The sequence below is a fragment of the Tachysurus vachellii genome, chromosome 25 (genome assembly GCF_030014155.1).
Source record: "Tachysurus vachellii isolate PV-2020 chromosome 25, HZAU_Pvac_v1, whole genome shotgun sequence".
Classification (NCBI taxonomy): Eukaryota; Metazoa; Chordata; class Actinopteri; order Siluriformes; family Bagridae; genus Tachysurus; species Tachysurus vachellii.
The window spans coordinates 13,187,288-13,205,419 of NC_083484.1; the positions used below are offsets into that span (position 1 = coordinate 13,187,288).

At 43.6% G+C, this 18,132-nt stretch overlaps 1 protein-coding gene across 10 annotated transcripts in view; it reads left to right on the forward strand.

The window, feature by feature from the left end:
- Positions 1 to 18,132, forward strand: part of ubr5 (ubiquitin protein ligase E3 component n-recognin 5) — a 34,423-nt gene that overhangs the window by 7,270 nt on the left and 9,021 nt on the right. For 7 of the 10 annotated variants that reach the window (XM_060861936.1, XM_060861938.1, XM_060861941.1 and 4 more), the window contains exons 2-38: positions 443 to 487; positions 589 to 670; positions 776 to 852; positions 1,925 to 2,044; positions 2,632 to 2,905; positions 3,009 to 3,168; positions 3,363 to 3,512; positions 5,141 to 5,352; positions 5,661 to 5,777; positions 5,902 to 6,012; positions 6,110 to 6,264; positions 6,834 to 6,951; positions 7,059 to 7,243; positions 7,390 to 7,499; positions 8,958 to 9,070; positions 9,517 to 9,660; positions 9,751 to 9,862; positions 10,278 to 10,432; positions 10,703 to 10,900; positions 11,544 to 11,754; positions 11,846 to 11,972; positions 12,187 to 12,338; positions 12,488 to 12,583; positions 12,744 to 12,867; positions 13,078 to 13,175; positions 13,355 to 13,509; positions 13,604 to 13,695; positions 14,118 to 14,264; positions 14,458 to 14,576; positions 15,091 to 15,217; positions 15,423 to 15,552; positions 15,697 to 15,857; positions 16,028 to 16,267; positions 16,430 to 16,553; positions 16,642 to 16,753; positions 16,857 to 16,988; positions 17,739 to 17,996. In XM_060861936.1, coding sequence (XP_060717919.1) covers positions 443 to 487; positions 589 to 670; positions 776 to 852; positions 1,925 to 2,044; positions 2,632 to 2,905; positions 3,009 to 3,168; positions 3,363 to 3,512; positions 5,141 to 5,352; positions 5,661 to 5,777; positions 5,902 to 6,012; positions 6,110 to 6,264; positions 6,834 to 6,951; positions 7,059 to 7,243; positions 7,390 to 7,499; positions 8,958 to 9,070; positions 9,517 to 9,660; positions 9,751 to 9,862; positions 10,278 to 10,432; positions 10,703 to 10,900; positions 11,544 to 11,754; positions 11,846 to 11,972; positions 12,187 to 12,338; positions 12,488 to 12,583; positions 12,744 to 12,867; positions 13,078 to 13,175; positions 13,355 to 13,509; positions 13,604 to 13,695; positions 14,118 to 14,264; positions 14,458 to 14,576; positions 15,091 to 15,217; positions 15,423 to 15,552; positions 15,697 to 15,857; positions 16,028 to 16,267; positions 16,430 to 16,553; positions 16,642 to 16,753; positions 16,857 to 16,988; positions 17,739 to 17,996 — 5,243 coding nt within the window. The remainder of the gene's footprint in view (positions 1 to 442; positions 488 to 588; positions 671 to 775; positions 853 to 1,924; positions 2,045 to 2,631; positions 2,906 to 3,008; positions 3,169 to 3,362; positions 3,513 to 5,140; positions 5,353 to 5,660; positions 5,778 to 5,901; positions 6,013 to 6,109; positions 6,265 to 6,833; positions 6,952 to 7,058; positions 7,244 to 7,389; positions 7,500 to 8,957; positions 9,071 to 9,516; positions 9,661 to 9,750; positions 9,863 to 10,277; positions 10,433 to 10,702; positions 10,901 to 11,543; positions 11,755 to 11,845; positions 11,973 to 12,186; positions 12,339 to 12,487; positions 12,584 to 12,743; positions 12,868 to 13,077; positions 13,176 to 13,354; positions 13,510 to 13,603; positions 13,696 to 14,117; positions 14,265 to 14,457; positions 14,577 to 15,090; positions 15,218 to 15,422; positions 15,553 to 15,696; positions 15,858 to 16,027; positions 16,268 to 16,429; positions 16,554 to 16,641; positions 16,754 to 16,856; positions 16,989 to 17,738; positions 17,997 to 18,132) is intronic. The other 3 variants (XM_060861940.1, XM_060861944.1, XM_060861937.1) reach the window with 2 other exon arrangements.

The window sequence follows — 18,132 nt, forward strand, 5'->3', positions numbered from 1 at the left end:
GCAAGGCGTCTGCTAAATTCTGTAAATGTAAATCTCAGCGCTGATGTATTAATGAACCCGGATACTAAACAAGAGCAGGAACAGATTGTATCTGATGCTGTCAGCGGCTGTAATATATCGCACACTCAACTCGATGATACATGTGATGTTAATTGTCGTCGCTTGTAACCTTTCCATACAGTTTGCATAAACTCTAACGGGGGGAGGGGGGGGGGGTGTTTGAATGTTTAGAATCTAGTTCAGATGAACTTCCTGTGGATTTTATTATTCTGTGTACACAACCGAACGTCACGCCTTTACAGCAACCTAGGCGTATTTAACGCACAACGATACTTAACACACTTTGGGAAAATGTGTGTAAATGTGTGCTGCTGTGCCTTTTCTGCCTTGGTCTGAAAAGGTCAGCTATGCTCTAATCCTTGATTGTTAATTCTCCCTACAGACTTCGTGAAGTATCCGAAAAACTCAACAAATACAACTGTAATAGGTGGGATTTTAGCTCACAACACACACAATACTGAAAAGCAAATGATATGATTGCCCCCACCCCCACCCCCAGTTGATCTCATCTCTGTCTTGTTTTTGCAGTCACCCACAGCTTAATTTGCTGGAGCAGGCCACGCTTAAGCAGTGTGTCGTCGGACCAAACCATGCCGGGTTCCTGCTCGAGGTAACGTTTTGTTGTTTTTCTGGGTTTATTTATTTCCCTGATTTTTTTTTTTAATCCACAAATCACTTATGATGCTGCAGAAAATGACCCAGCTGTCTGTTTCAGGATGGTCGGATCTGCAGGATAAGCTTCGCCGTGCAGCCAGATCGATTGGAACTGGGCAAGCCAGATGGAAACGATGGGTGAGACCATAATCATGCTTTCTAAACAGACCTAGAGAGCGCAGACGCTTTTATAAGCCGCTTGAGTTTTTTGGTCGTGGCTTTTTGAGTGGTTTGTTTATTTATTTATTTATTTATTTATTTATTTATTTAAGCAGAATGTGCTAAACTTTGACCCATGACTTTGTACCGTGTCCTTGTTTTTGTTTAAATGCTGCATATTTCTAATACCAATTGGCGATCTTATTATAATTTTTAACCCCAATATACGTTCCACATTTTGGGGTCGTGTTCCTTCTCACTTTGTCGATAAAGCGATACGTCGCGAGCACGGCGTCCGTAATTACTTTACGTTTTACGACCTTGCGAACGAATAGACTCGCCGCTGAACTTCTTTACACTTTATGTCCCAGTGTAACTGCAGTTTTTCTCTGGAATAGGTATAATAAAAGATTTGTGAACAGAGAAGTTAAATAACTCTGCGTTAAAGCCAATAGATTTAGGGAGGAGATATGAGGGAGAAGAAAATGCCCTTTGAAACAGTTTTCTTAGCGCATGGTGTTATTGCTTTGCTGCTCTGGGTTGAAATGGCATTGCTTTGCTTCGGGTTGCAGAATGCTGCTGTTTATTTTTTTTTTTTTAAGCTAATGTTTTCCATTGAGACGTCCAGGCTACGTCAGCATTTATGTATTTATTTTTTCCCCAAATAATTTCCAAATCTAGAAACCATTAAAAAATATAATCATTTATATATATGTATATGTATGTAATATATATATATATATATATATATATATATATATATATATATATATATATATATATATATATATATATATATATATATATATAGCACAGATGGCTCTCCCCGGACTCTGCAATCTTTTTTTTTCTACTATGATTAATGACTTGCAGCCAGTTCTGACATATCCAAGGGTGTTGCCATGCTAGTTAGCCTTCGAATTCGTCCTGCCCTTGTTATTTCAGACAGAATTGAATCTAACAATGCCTGGCATGACCAGGCTGTACTCAATAGTCCCAAAAGTTGGGGCTGCAATTCTTGTAACTGTAATCTCCGGTCTTTTGTTTCCAGTTCAAAGTTGAGCAGTGGCTCAGGGACAGGAAGGACCTCCAGGCCAGGTCGGACTAGTGATCCACCCTGGTTCCTGTCTGGTTCTGACACTTTGGGCCGACTGGCAGGCAACACCCTTGGGTAAGTGGCTGGCAGGGGGCATTCAAAAGCCTGGCAGAAAAATCCAGAGTTTTTTTTATTTTCTTCTTTTTATTTTGTCATTTCAGGCTTTCAAATACTGATTAAATAAATTCTGACACAATTTCGAAAAACATAACCGCCCTCTTAGGGGTCGGAGAATTAGAAATGAATCCTGATTCCTATAGACCTGCCACTCTGGTCCTTTATAAACGCTATAAAAATGATTTGAAGCTGGGACGGGAAAATGGAAGATCAGGCCTTTGGAAACTTGTTAAAGTATATTGTTAATATAAGATGATGAAACCTCCCCTTTACCATGAAATTCATTTAGGGTTTGATATATTTGCGCTTCCAGGCTTGTTAATTACCTACCTAAAGTTTACTGATTGTACTAACTACAAAACGAAGCTAGTGCCATACACGTAGCTCAGTAGGTCTTACACCTGCAGTCGGCAACTGCAGGCAACGAATCAGCTCCGTGACACGGATTTGTTTGTAAGAGCAGGAGTAGACATTAAGATGGAAAGTCATAGCTGGTAGTAGACCTACGGACCTTTTAATAATGCCGTATACATGCCTCTGTACAGGAGCCGCTGGAGTTCAGGAGTGGGTGGAGGAGGTGGAGGCAGCGGGGGCAGTGGTGGTGGAGGGACAGGAGGAGGCGGGGGCAGTGGCGGTGGAGGCGGAGGGGCTAGCGGAGGGGGAGGAGCATCTTCCGGTCGTTCAAGTGCTGCAGCACGTGATTCGCGGCGACAGACACGCGTGATCCGTACGGGCAGAGACAGAGGGTCGGGTCTGCTGGGGAGTCAGCCGCAACCAGTCATACCAGCATCAGTCATTCCCGAGGAGCTCATTTCTCAGGTACACCAAACAATAGCATAAATGTCTTTCTTCTTATCTAACTCTAAAAAAATAAAAAAAAACCTTTGTGAAATTATACACGATGTGCTTTCTATCCTCCCAGGCCCAGGTGGTCCTGCAAGGCAAATCGAGAAGCGTCATCATCCGTGAGCTGCAGCGCACCAACCTGGACGTAAACCTGGCCGTGAACAACCTGCTGAGCCGAGACGACGAGGACGGCGACGACGGCGACGACACGGCCAGCGAGTCCTACCTTCCTGGAGGTGAAGCATCTCAATCTTCACAAACCGCAGCAGACGGAATAAAAATGACATCATGTTATAGGGAAAATAATCAAAAAGTGGCATGGAATACATACAAACCTATAACTTTGTGTGTAAACGATATTGAGCTCTCTATCTTGCGTATATTGGGCGGCGTGTTGGTATCAATCTGTAATCAGTGCACTCTTTTGCAGAAGACCTGATGTCTCTGCTGGACGCTGACATCCACTCGGCACACCCCAGCGTCATCATCGACGCCGACGCCATGTTCTCAGAGGACATCAGCTACTTCGGCTACCCGTCTTTCCGACGCTCGTCGCTGTCGCGTCTCGGCTCTTCACGAGGTAAAGGGCGAAATGCAAACCCGTTCAAGATGCTCAAGATAAGATCGGGGATTTTACCAAATCCATGCAATTTAACGGATAGAAATCGGATCCCACCCAAAAACAAAAAAACCCAGAACAAATAAAACGAAACACTTTTTCAGTCAATAGTAAAATGGAATGTTTTATTAGGATATTAATATTAATTATTTTAATATATATTAATATCCTAACTGCTTGGCTACACCTGCGGTATAGGGAACCTTTGCTTAAATGTCATTTTATATTAGGGTTCGTCGTTTTTGTGTGTATGTTGTGTGCTTGCGTGTGAATATTTTATGCTACTGGAACTCCAGCTGTATGCATGTGCTGATAAGCGATTTGTATATTGCGAGATTCAACACATTTGTCAATTAGTATAATAAACAGCATTACCTTTATTATTTATTTTATCACGGGAGTATTTGCAGGTGGGGTGTAATGATGTATGATGTATTTTGATTAGATGAAAGAATAAAAGCTTGTAACTGAAATATTCATATTCCTGTGTGTGGGGATGTGACGATGTGGGTTGGAGAATGAATTCTGGTTCAGTAAGAAATCAAACACTTAAGGATCGGTTATAATGCTATAGGAAAAGATGTGGCGCGACTCGAAGCCGTTTAGTTTTTTGCAGTTCTGTTCCGTTGGTCTTCTACCACCGCGTTTTGTCATTTAACCATTTATTTCTCTTTAACGCTGTGCGACGGCCGCAAACCAAGTTATTTCCTGTTATTGTTTGCATTATACGGAACTAGACTATTAATATAAACCCGTGATACGGATTACAGCCAGCGCTATTGTCCGAGACGCCGTTATAGGAAATCTATCAACAACTCACAATTCGCAATCGAGAATCATTCAACAGCTCAATGATAGAAAGTCAGATGCTGTTTCAAGAATCAAGGGTTTGGTTTTCCTCTTCTTTATCAGCACGTGCGTGCATGTGTGTGTGTGTGTGTGAGCGCACGAGCTCGCTGCATGGTCCCAGATGTTTTTCCTTAATGAGCCCTCTGAGAAAGGCCCTGCTGTGTTCGTTAGTCTTCACTGGACACCCAGCTAGGACTGTTCCTACTGTCTGAGTGACTGTTACTAGTACAGGAGAAAGAACACCAGATATCAGTCCAGCCTTAAGTGTTTTTGACGATCCTTGTGGTAATTGACTATTAAACACGTTACTGGCTTTGGCTGAAACGAGGCAGTCAGATGTGCGCAGCTTATACCGTCGGGTGTCGAGTGAAAGTTTGGCGAAGAAAGAAAGAGGAAACTCAAGATATGTTTTTTTTTTCTTTTTCTTTTTCCCCCTGGATTATAAGACATGCACTTTAACCTGCGCACACGCTGTGCTACTTTTTAAAGTCGGCGTGCTACTCCAGTACTCACAGTTTACAGTTTACTCGACGTTTACACTGGAAATGTTCCATGTTAGTAAAGAAAATCACCCTACAAAATGTGGTACAAAGAAATTCTTATTTTTATTTTATTCATTTATTTAAATCATGTCTTCTGTAGTAAATTAGTGCTAAGTTTATGAATCTGTTTCATTACAAGGGTCTTTCCCAGAGAGTGGCTTATGTGTATCCCACTGGTGTGACCCTATTGCATACCAGTTCTCCTTCTTCCCTTAGAGCGCGACTCCGAGCTGCTGCGCGAACGCGAGTCCGTGCTGAGGCTTCGCGAGAGGCGGTGGCTGGACGGAGCTTCCTTCGACACCGAGCGTGGCTCCACCAGCCGAGACGGAGAACCGAGCTTGGACAAGAAGACCGTCCCCCTGCAGAGCCCTGTCTCTCTGGGAGAGGAGCTGCAGTGGTGGCCTGATAAGGTGGGACATGAGTGTGGTGCGGAAACTTGAAAAAGTTCACATTTAACGTAGCGGAAAATGCCTGCATTACAACAAGGGACCGTTTTTATTTTAACGTCATCCCGATTTGGATTCACAACGACTGTATTGTGATGCGTATTTTGTATCATGAAGATGCTGCTTTTCACACAGTCCTACTCACCGCTGCTGCAGTGTTAGATAACATTTTAATGGTTATATGAAATTTAGATCATACAGATATCCACAGTGAGAGAATTGTCCTCTAATGTCTCATTGTTTTTTTGTTTTTTTTTTTCCTACCCGTACAGGACGGCGTGAGGTTCGTCAGCATCGGGGCGATGTTCTCCGAGCTCGTGGCTGTCAGCTCCAAAGGCGAACTTTACCAGTGGAAGTGGAACGAACCAGAACCTTACAGAAACTCTCAGGTAAGATCTCCACAGCCAGACACCGCATGTGATTGTTACTGAAATTATTCCTCCTCAGCTTGGGCTGTTGAACAGATGAAGAAATGGTTCAGTACATTGATGCTTTGGCCGTTGTTTGTTCCAGAATTCTTCCATCCATCACCCTCGCGTGTCCTTCCTCGGCCTGACCAACGAGAAAATCACGCTCTTGTCTGCTAACAGTATTCGGGCCACAGTCGCTACGGAGTCCAACAAGGTCAGAGAGAAATCCAGACAACGATGAGGCATTTCTCTTTAAAATGTAAAAATTCACATACATTCTATCTTGTGTGTGTGTGTGTGTGTTTGTGTAGGTGGCAACGTGGGTGGATGACACACTGAGTTCAGTAGCATGTAAGCTGGAACACGGGGCTCAGACCTTCCCGGAGCTGCAGGGTGAACGCATTGTCTCTCTGCACTGTTGCTCTCTGTACACATGCGCTCAGCTGGAGACCAGCCTCTACTGGTGGTACGTCACTCATCACCCTCACACTGAAATGCTTCTTTCTTTCTTTCTTTCTTTCTTTCTTTCTTTCTTTCTTTCTCTCTCTCTCTCTCTCTCTTTCTCTCTCTCTCTCTCCCCCTCTCTTTCTCTCTCTCTCTCTCCCCCTCTCTTTCTCTCTCTTTCTCTCTCCCCCTCTCTTTCTCTCTCTCTCTCTCTCTTTCTTTCTTTCTCTTTCTCTTTCTTTCTTTCTTTCTTTCTCTCTTTCTCTTTCTTTCTCTCTCTCTCTCTCTCTCTCTCTCTCTCTCTCTCTCTCTCTCTCTCTCTCTCTTTCTCTTTCTTTCTTTCTCTTTCTTTCTTTCTTTCTTTCTTTCTTTCTTTCTTTCTCTTTCTCTTTCTCTCTTTCTCTCTTTCTTTCTTTCTTTCTTCTCTCTCTCCCTCCCCTCTAATGGGTACAGTGTAATACTGGCACCTTAATAGTCCTCCTCATGTCTTCCGTTGCCTTTCTTTCTTCACTTCTCTTTGTGAGTCTGTGTGGTGTTTGTACAGTAGGACAGTGTGGACACTCGTGTGTAACTGCCGTCTCTTTCCTGCAGGGGTGTTGTGCCTTTCAGTCAACGCAAAAAGATGCTTGAAAAGGCAAGGGCCAAGAATAAGAAGCCCAAATCCAGTGCTGGCATTGCCTCCATTCCCAACATTACAGTGGGCACTCAGGTATATGAGACACTGCTCACAACATACTGATACTCCACAAAATGGAGCTTGAGGCTATAGAAGTTTGATGCATAGTAATGAGTGACGTTTCCTCCTTTGTGCAACAGGTGTGTTTGCGGAACAACCCCCTGTACCACGCCGGTGCCGTGGCCTTCTCAGTGAACGCTGGCGTCCCCAAAGTGGGTGTCCTGCTGGAGTCCGTGTGGAACATGAACGACAGCTGCCGCTTCCAGCTCCGCTCTCCTGAAAGTCTGAAGAGTATGGAGAAGAGCGCCAAGGCCCAGGAGACCAAGTATGACCCTTACTGATAAACGTTTCGCTTCATGTCATTTTTAATCAAATCCAATATCTCGAACGTATCGGATAAAATTGATATATGAAGCCAAACCTGAGATAATTCATGCAGCAGTACAACTTCTGACGGTTCTTGATCAACAGGGCAGAGACCAAACCCGAAATGGTCAAAACTGAGATGGGTCCTCCTCCGTCTCCAGCCTCCACATGCAGCGACACCTCCTCCATCGCCAGCAGTGCCTCTCTGCCTTACAGTATGTACCGCTAGACTCAGATAAAATCATTAGCATTTCCTGCAGTGCAAACACAAGTAAGGCAGGTTCAAACCACTCCGTATCTGTTTGTATAGCGATCGATCCCAAGGGGAAATTAGAATAGTTAGCATGAAGCTGTCCTGTCCATAGACACTGTGTGTGTTGGGGCTTTTTTCCTGCCCACTACGATTTCCTTGTCAGCAAATTTATCAGCTCTAAATAACACAAAAACATTCATTGATCCCTGCATCCTGTTAACACACATTTTAAAGGCTTTTTACACCTGGTCACTTCATGCGTTTTCTGTGATCAGACAGCTATCCGATGGTAAAAAGACCAGGTCTAAATGCCCTCTGAAACGTTTTTGAGACGGATATAAATCCGATCGCTCAAACCACTTCAGGAGGAGGTCTGGGACACATTTCAGGTGAAACTGGACAGGTGTAAATGAATGTGGTTGTTCAAGCCACATACGTCAGCGCTATACTCCTCCCAAACAGAAGTACGTCACTCACAGGTGATCTTTCACCCAGGTGTCTCGTTGGGGCTTAAAATGCGCTGCTGCCGGCAGCGAAAATGCAGCGAATAGTAAATGCTGTTTTTTTGTAACATAACCGTCGTAACGAGGTTTTTCGTCGTCTTTTTGATTGCATTCTGAAAACCGCATACACCAAAGCGTGTTCCGTTTCAATTACCACGGAAATGAGGTCAAATATATTAGTATTTTGGGCGGGAGTAGAAAGATCGGATCGATATCCGATTCACCAAGACGCATTTATGTGGCCTAATGTAAACGGAACAGTTTTAACAAATCAGATAGCTATCGGATCAGAGAAAACACATGAAGTGACCAGGTGTAAAAAGGCCCTTAGATCCTTAGCCCTTAGCGTCATACAGGACTACAGACTTGTTCTATTCTCTCTGCGTTATCATCTATTGCTTTTGGGTTTGTCAGAGTTTTCAGTGTGTCCTGGCCTACTTACACTGACCCTGACGCTCTGCCAGTCGCCGTTAATTTCTCCCCAATTAAGTCTTTGCCCTTTTTGTATTTGAATGTGTTTCATGTTCTTTATAAAGCACTAAATCACAGGACCGAGAATAGTGCAGACACTGATTTAGTTTGTTCCTTGTACTTTTCAAGGTAAGTACGAAGACAAAACATCGATCTATTTAAGGATAATGAGTAATTTTTGCCCAAAACGACGGAACAATACTTTACAATGTATTAGATTGATGATGGTAGAAATCAGCACACATTTTAGGTGTCAGTTTGCAGGTTATTTATTCTCTTAACCGTTTAGCTCTTCTTCAGTCCGCTTTCACATACTGACCTATACCAAGTAAATAAAAGCTAAATGAGAGACTGAAAGCAGGAAGGAGTTTAGCTGCTTTTGCTGGAGGATGTTATCGAGGCGATAGAGCTTTGTGATTTCTCACATGTCCCTCGCTGTGCTGCAGAGCGGAGGCGCTCGACGCCGGCACCTAAAGAAGAAGAAAAGGTCAACGAAGAGCAGTGGCCTCTGCGTGAGGTCGTATTTGTGGAGGACGTTAAAAATGTCCCCGTAGGGAAGGTAGGTGACCCTGCATGGTCGAGGATGTGGAGGGGAAAAAAATCAATGTAAAATAATTAATATAGACTTATGTTTTTTAAAAAAATATATATTCTTAATATATTAGTCTGTGTACTAGGATATTTATTTATTTATTACAGTGAATTTTAAGCATAAATCTCATGCTGACCTTTTTTTTTTTTTTTTTTCCTTTTTTCTGTAATCCCGTAGCTTGTAAATAAACGTCTAGTGTTTTATTGGATGAACCGTGTAATAAATTAAATTCAGGATAAATTGCATTTTTAGGCATTTTGTAATTCAGCCTTGTTTATTGTGCATGTAGATCGTAGACCGCTGTAATTTGTTTCTTGAAATCTTTTGCTGTTCGTCTGTGTGTGTGTGTGTGTGTTTGTGTTTTCTCTCACGTCGACGCCACGTTTGCAACAAATCTCTCTTTTGAACTCAAGGTGCTAAAAGTCGATGGTGCATATGTTGCTGTGAAATTTCCAGGGACGTCGAGCAGCGTGAGCAGCCAGAGTGCAGCTCCCACTGACTCTGACCCGTCCTCACTCCTGCAGGACTGCAGGCTGCTCCGAATCGATGAGCTACAGGTACACACACACACACACACACACACACACACAAACTGCGTACATGTTTGTATTAAATATTCACCCACTAAACTACTTCTTCTTTACCAGGTTGTTAAAACTGGTGGAACTCCTAAAGTTCCAGACTGTTTTCAACGCACCCCTAAAAAACTTTGTATTCCAGAAAAGGCTGAAATTTTAGCTGTGAATGTTGACTCCAAAGGCAAGTAAATTATTATTATTTGTATTATTTTTTTTAAAGTTTCCAATACACAAAGATTGTTTTTACTACTGTGTTAAGCAAAGTCGAAAGAGCAACAGTTTACGTTTGTGGATCGTGCTTAAAAAAATGGCGTGAATACCATTTTAAAATGTGTTATACCGATGTAAACCCAATCCCTCTATACAGCTTTCTGCCCTAAGCAGAGCCGTGACCGTGCGAAATTTGCAGTAGAAAGACAGACCTGTTCATTTGTAAGCTGTAAATTCGTAAATATTCACAAAACGCATCATTTCCGGGTCGTGAAGTATTTTATTTTGCACGCTTTTTAATACCGACACGGCGTATTAACTGCATATTACCGTCTTTTTTCGGTTTGAGAAGCAGCTGCTGATCTGTGCGTTTTTGTCCAACGCAGGAGTCCATGCTGTTCTCAAAACAGGAAGTTGGGTTCGGTACTGTATATTTGACTTGGCCACTGGGAAAGCTGAACAAGAGAATCATTTTCCTACCAGTAACCTGGCCTTTCTGGGCCAGAGTGAGCGGAACGTGGCCATATTCACTGCTGGCCAGGTTAGGAACCTTTTAATGAAGGCTTTATTATTTATCTGAATGTGATCAATACCATGAAAGCAATCAGGAGTAATCAGCATCAGCTGTTGACACCGATCGCGACATTCTGTGATGTTGGACACACAAACTCTCGTTGCTGTAAATTATCTAGAATTGTTAATACACAACGTGCTGAAATTCGATCAGATTTTTTTTTTTACTGGTTTCTTCTCGGCTTTCTTATTCGAGCCCGTGCAGGATCTGTTACTTTAACCTTGTCGTGTTTTACAGGAGAGCCCTATTATCCTGCGGGACGGCAACGGCACCATTTACCCAATGGCGAAAGACTGCATGGGTGGCATCCGAGACCCTGATTGGCTGGATCTGCCCCCTATCGCTAGTTTGGGAATTGGAGTTCACTCGCTTGCCAACCTGCCCAACAACTCCACAATCAAAAAGAAAGCTGCAGTCATCATTATGGCAGTAGAGGTACATGCTCACTCTTCTGCTCACTCGTCTTTCAGTACGGTTTCTCAGTTTGTTGCGCTTTTGAGGCATTAAAGATTTCTTTCAAATCTGATTGGACCCAAATGGGATAAATCTGGTTTTTGTGATTCAGCTAAATTACAACAATACACCAAAAGTCTAAATCCAGCTGCTATGTTTAATTAATTTGCTAGTTACATTTAATGTGTAATAAATAAAATTCTAAAATAAAATAAGTCTATCCAGCTTTTTTATTTTTTTTACTTTTTTTTTTGTACACTTTTTTTATTATTATTATTATTATTAGTTTTTTGTTTTAATTACTATTATTACTATTATAATTATTTTTAAGCATTTCTACCTGGGTTTAAGGCACAGTATTTTTTCTTTATTAATTAATTTCTTAAGTCATTATTTAGTTTAAATTGATGCCTTTGTCTGATATTGCTACTAGGCTAATTCTCATTTCATCTAATGTGGTAATGAGATGGCAAACTTTCCCAAATGCTGGATAAATAACCCCAGTGTGAAACCCCAATAAGCAAAGTTAGGCTATTAAACCTTCTAACATTTTTCATCGGTCCACTTTGCTTCCACACCAAAACGTCCTTAGCAGTACTTGTCTGTCTGTTTGTTTGTGCTTCAGAAGCAGACGTTGATGCAGCACGTGTTGCGCTGCGATTACGAAGCATGTCGGCAGTACCTGGTGGGCTTAGAACAGGCCGTGCTGCTGGAACAGAACCCACACGCTCTTGGCGCTCTGCTCGGTCATCGATGTGATGGAAACAGAAACCTTCTGCATGCATGCGTCTCTGTCTGCTTCCCCGTCAGCAACAAGGAGACCAAGGAGGAAGAAGGTCAGATTAATCAGTCGATATGCAGGATGTGATTGTGTGACCTATAAAAAATGGATCGGATTCATATTTGAAGCTCTGTGCTGTGTTGCAGAAGCCGAACGTTCGGAAAGGAACACGTTTGCCGAGCGTCTGTCTGCAGTCGAAGCCATCGCTAATGCCATTTCAGTGGTGTCCAGTAATAGCTCGGGAAATCGGACCGGCTCATCCAGCAGTCGTGGGTAAGGGTAAAATAGTCTGTACCGTACCAATGGACAGCTTTTTTTTTTATTTTAAATCTAGTTTTATGAATGAATGCAAGCAGTCAGAAAGGTTCTAATAGATTGTTTATTCAGCTGCCAAGTCGCTTTTTTTTTTTTTTTTTTTTTTTTTTTAAGTTAGTTCTCTTACATTTGTTCTCTCTCTCGCTCTCGTTCTCTCGCTCTCTCTCTGTAGTCTCCGTCTCCGAGAAATGATGAGGCGCTCACTTAGAGCTGCCACAATGAGCCGCCACGAGTCAGGCCCCTCCTCCAGTGACCACCAGGACCCTGTATCACCACCAATCGCCCCACCTAGCTGGGTACCTGACCCTCCACCCATGGATCCTGGTACGTGTGTGTGTGAGACACTTGATATTCTGCAATATCATACCAGTAGGTTACAACTGCACTGTTTGTACACTAGAATGAGGTGGGGGGAAAACCCCTGAATGCCTCGTCAAGTCTGTAATCGCCCACTAATGCAGCTTCTCTGTTAGATGGTGACATTGACTTCATCTTAGCCCCCGCTGTCGGCTCACTCACTACGGCATCCTCCGGCCCTAGTCAGGGTCCCAGTACATCCACCATCCCAGGTGAGACCTTTTAGTGTTTATTACATGATCAGATTTTTTTTTTTTGTGCAGATCTTTTGGTATACAGTGAATTAAACCCAGTGCCGTTCTAAACCATTGGATTACAACTTCACAGCAGACGAGCGTTTCACTCCTTTACTTATCCATCTGCTCCACACAGGCCCGTCATCTGAAGCGTCCGTGGTGGAGAGCAAAGACCGCAAGGCCAACGCTCACCTGATCCTCAAGCTGATGTGTGACAGCGTCGTCCTGAGACCTCATCTACGAGAACTGCTCTCTGCAAAGTATGCATGTGTTTTGGGGGTGTTTTTTTTTTTTTTTTTTTGGTCACATTAATACATCTGAATATTGGCTGCCACTAAATACCACAAAGACTCATTCTGAATCTATGAACAGTTAATATGCATTTTAAAAATTAGACAAAGTCCAGATAAACAATTTGGCCCTGTTCACTTGCATAACCGAGGCATGTATATGTACGTGTTGCTGTATAGAGACGCACGAGGCATGACTCCGTTTATGCTAGCTGTCAGCGGGAGGGCGTACCCAGCAGCCATCACTGTCCTGGAGGCAGCCCAGAAAATAGCCAAGGGTGAGTTTACATATAAAATGTCGTCGTTATTTCTCTTTTTCTGCTTTGAGCCTTCTGACTTAACGCAGCAATTTGAACGAATTATTACAATGAAATGACCTTCAGAGCATTTTTTTTTTTTTTTTTTTTTTTTTTAAATTTAAATTCATGGTTCATGACTTTTATTTTGTGACCTGCAGGAGAGTCAAGTATCGGGGACAAGGACGACGTGAACTCCGTGTTTATGGAAATGATCTGTCCTGCGGGGACGAACCCCGACGACTCGCCGCTCTACGTGCTCTGCTGTAACGACACCTGCAGCTTCACCTGGACAGGAGCTGAGCACATCAACCAGGTGAACACATCCCAGCACTTTACACAGTTGAAAAATAAAGCGGAAAAGCCACAAATTGTTTTTTTACTCATACTGTGTGTGTGTGTGTGTTTAGGACATCTTTGAGTGCAGGACATGTGGTTTGCTGGAGTCTCTATGTTGCTGCACCGAGTGCGCCAGGGTTTGCCACAAAGGTCACGACTGCAAGTGAGTAGACTCTTATTCATGTAGACTCATAAACTTGACAGAGCTGCTTTAGCTTTACTTCAGACCTTTTATACACAGAGCTGTGTAATCACTTCCTGAAGAGCTGAACATTGGGTTTTTTTTTTTTATGTGAGAGACTTTCGGCTGCGGGGGGGCAGTGTTTAGTTTCTGTTTTTCAGTCATCTCCATAAAGAGTTTCTAATGGCTAACTAAATAAATCAGTCAGCTGAAAAATAATCAGGACCGTAAAGCTTTGCCATTTTAACTTAATCTGCCATTTTGCAAACTTAAAGTAACGAGGTAACTATTAAAACATCATAAAACACTGCAGTCGATGCACCGAAATCGGACTGAGATTAGCTGTGAAAAGGAAAACGTATGAATTCTGTATTAAAGATACAGAATTTAATGTGTGTCTCCAGGCTAAAGAGAACCTCTCCCACTGCGTATTGTGACTGCTGGGAGAAGTGTAAGTGCAAAACCCTGATTGCTGGGCAGAAAGCAGCACGTCTGGACCTGCTCTATAGGCTTCTGACCACCACTAACTTAGTGACGAGTCCCAACAGCAGGTGCGTTCAGACACCAAGCTAATAACTATCTTTGTTTTTATAGCAATTCTATTCCTAATGTCTTATAGACTAGAATAATGCTAGTGATTGTAGCACGTTGAACAGCATGTTTATCTTCTCCATCATCGATCTCCACCTCTCTGTCCTCCTCATTGTCTTTGGATTTTCTCCCTCGGTCTCTCTGTCCCTGCAGAGGTGAGCACATCTTGCTGTTCCTGGTGCAAACCGTTGCACGGCAGAGCGTGGAGCACTGTCAATACCGGCCGCCCCGTATCAGAGAGGACAGGAACCGCAAGGCCGTTAATGCAGAAGGTACGCTACAACTCGCACCCAGGTTCACTACAGCAGTGCACATTATGTTTCTTACATGAACCGGGGACACAGGGGCTCTTAATGTGCTGCTGAGTTTAGAGAACTCCCCTGTTTTCCAGAATTGTTCTCGTATATCCTGCTACTAAATGATTCATCACTGAAACTGAAAGTGGCAGGATTACAGTTAATCTAATTCTGTGTCAAACTCAAACCACGATTTAGTGATGAAAGATTAACCAGATTGTTAGCTCAATTATGATTCAGTTTAATCCAGTGATATTGTTTCATAATCACTCACACACACTCCCGCTCGCTCTCTGCATCTCTTGCTCGCTCTCTGCATCTTCCTCACTCGCTCGCTGCATCTCGCTTACTCGCTCTTTGCATCTCTCTCTCTCGCTCACTTGCTCTTTGCATCTTTCTCTTTCTCACTCGCTCGCTCTTTGCATCTCTCTCTCTCTGCATCTCTTGCCCTCTTTTTCTCTCTCTGCATCTCTCTCTCTCTCTCATATAGACTCAGACATGCCGGATCATGACCTAGAACCTCCGCGTTTTGCCCAGCTGGCTCTGGAACGCGTGCTACAAGACTGGAACGCTCTTAAGTGCATGATAATGTTTGGCTCGCAGGAGAACAAAGATCCGTAAGTGTTTCCATCAGATCCTTCATGTCACATTAGCAAGTCGAAATGTGTTCCTTAAATCTAAAGCCAAACAGTAATATTTGAAGCTCAGTTCATTCTGACAGCTCAAACCTCTGTTTAGCCAGTTTGAAAATTGTATTGTTTAATTATTGGACTTATTTACACTTCACTAGTGTGCTTATATTAATTCATGTTTATTTTGTAGGCTGAGTGCGAGCAGTCGGATTGCTCATCTCTTGCCAGAGGAGCAGATGTACCTGAATCAGCAGAGTGGTACAATCAGGCTGGACTGCTTCACTCACTGCCTCATTGTCAAGTGTGCTCCAGACCTCACAGTGAGTCAGACAGAGCTGATGTACAAATAAGCACAAACACATTGTCCCGCCCCGTTATGTCCTGAGCTAGGAGTTGTGCCATGTGCCTTCATCGCGCCGCAAAACTGGATTTCTTAATTATCTTGTCGTTTTTACCTCGTCTAGTTCATCGACACCCTACTGGGCACACTGGTGAAGGAACTGCAGAACAAATACACGGCAGGACGCAGAGAGGAGGCCATCTGCGTCACGCGCCGCTTCCTGCGATCTGTCGCCAGGGTTTTTGTCATCCTAAGCGTAGAAATGGCTTCATCCAAAAAGAAAAAGTATGTGGACCAATTTTGGCTAATATTTGCTGAACATCTAGATTAATTTTTCTGTTGGTGTAATTGGTGCATCCTTTCTTTTTTTCCCCTCTCTAAAAACATTAAAGCACAATAATTTTCTTTAACAAGTTGTCTATTTTCTCCCCCCTTTGCTCCTCTTTGTCCTGCAGTAACTTTGTACCGCAGCCAATAGGGAAGTGCAGGCGTGTGTTCCAGGCGCTGCTGCCATACGCGGTCGAGGAGTTGTGTAACGTAGCCGAGTCTCTGATTGTGCCAGTGCGCATGGGCATCGCCAGGCCGACGGCACCGTTTACGCTGGCTAGCACCAGCATTGATGCCGTGCAGGGCAGCGAGGAGCTTTTCTCTGTGGAGCCGCTGCCCCCAAGGCCCTCACCTGATCAGTCCAACAAGTGAGAACACACACACACACACACACACACACAAAATGATGGGAACAGTAACTCCTTATTTAGAACCTTGTTGGAAAAGAACTTCAATTATTAAAAGCTAGATTTATTCACCTGTTTCTGACACTTAGTATGTGACCGTGTAACTGTTTCTTTGTCCTTCAGCTCCAGCCAGTCATCCTCCTCTTACATCATCAGGAACCCTCAGCCACGCCGCAGCAGCCAATCACAGACCGCACGTGGACGAGACGAGGAGCAGGACGACATCGTGTCCGCTGACGTCGAGGAGGTCAGGAACCCATCCGCAAACACCGCTTTTTTTTTGATGTCACTTAAAACAAACATCAGACAAAATGTCTTCTCTCGGGTGTGTCCAGGTGGAGGTGGTTGAGGGGGTCGCTGGGGAGGAAGATCATCACGACGACCAAGAGGAGCAGGGGGAAGAGCCTGCAGAAGCTGAGGGCCAACACGATGAACATGATGAAGATGGTAAAGAGACAGTATTCGGTTTTAGATCCGTAACCGTAATTCTTTTGCTGCATTTATTTCATTCTTAATTGTTTCGTTCGTTCTTTGCTACGCGATTTTCCAGGAAGCGACATGGAGCTCGATCTCTTAGCCGCTGCCGAGACGGAGAGTGACAGCGAAAGTAACCATAGCAACCAGGACAACGCAAGCGGGCGCCGCAGTGTCGTCACGGCGGCGACGGCAGGTTCCGAAGCAGGTACCAAATTTGACAAAGCGAATGAAAACACATAAGAGGTGCTTCAAAATATTAACCTTAGACCTTAAATGCACATTTTGCAAAAGCAGGGGTGTGACGCCTGTGTAATGGCTCTGTTTCCTTGTTTTTATATTTATTTATATTTAACGCCGCTTTTGCTCATCAGATGCCTTTGCACAAACGTGTCCTGATATGAACCACTGGCTTTCCTTTTAGTGTTAAGTTCATTGGACACGTTCTCATTTTACAGGAAGTAGGGTGTCCCTGGCATTTCCTTTGTTTGGTATGAGCTCCTCTTTCCTCTGTTGCTTATTTGTAGGGTCCGGTATGAAGTGTGAACAGACTTCCAGTCTATAATTTGTACAGTATAAGGCAATGTACATGTTTCTTTGTCTCTGTCAATAAGCAGGCTTAGTGTTATTTTGAGTATTTTTGAGTTTTTGTTTACAACGTGTTTTCACTTTAATTGTTGATTTTACAAACAGCACCTTAACAAAACCTTTGCGTACGAGTTCTTTTTGCTGTTGTTGGTGTGTTGTATGGTTTTGGTATTATTGCTAACATACTGTAGGATGCACACTTGTCTGAAATCACCTCCTCCTTTTGCTGTGCATTGTTTGTGTTCATTAGTGCTTTGGATATTCTCTACTGTACTTGCGTTGCGTACCATGTATGGGGGGGAACGTGAAAATAAAATAATGAGCATGGTGAATTTTGAGACAGATTTTTCTTCTGCTTTACGTCCCGAAGGTGCCAGCAGCGTGCCTGCTTTCTTCTCCGAGGACGATTCACAGTCGAACGACTCGAGCGACTCAGACAGCAGCAGCAGTCAGAGCGATGACGCCGATCAGGAGACTTACCTGCTGGATGAACCGCTCGAGAGGACCACAGGCTCTGCTCATGCCAACAGCGCCGCTCAGGCCCCGCGTTCCATGCAGTGGGCCGTGCGCACTACTCCGAGCCAGCGCACAGCAGGAGGGGCCCCTGCCAGCTCCTCCACTCCTGCAGGTAGGCCAAGTTTACACTCCTCCTGTGTTCAGCGCTCACGTTATGAAGTGACAAAGCTTAGTGTGTTTAGTCTGGAAGCTCACAGCTTCTAAGGGAATCAGCACGAGTACCTGGTACGTTTTCTACACAGTATTGA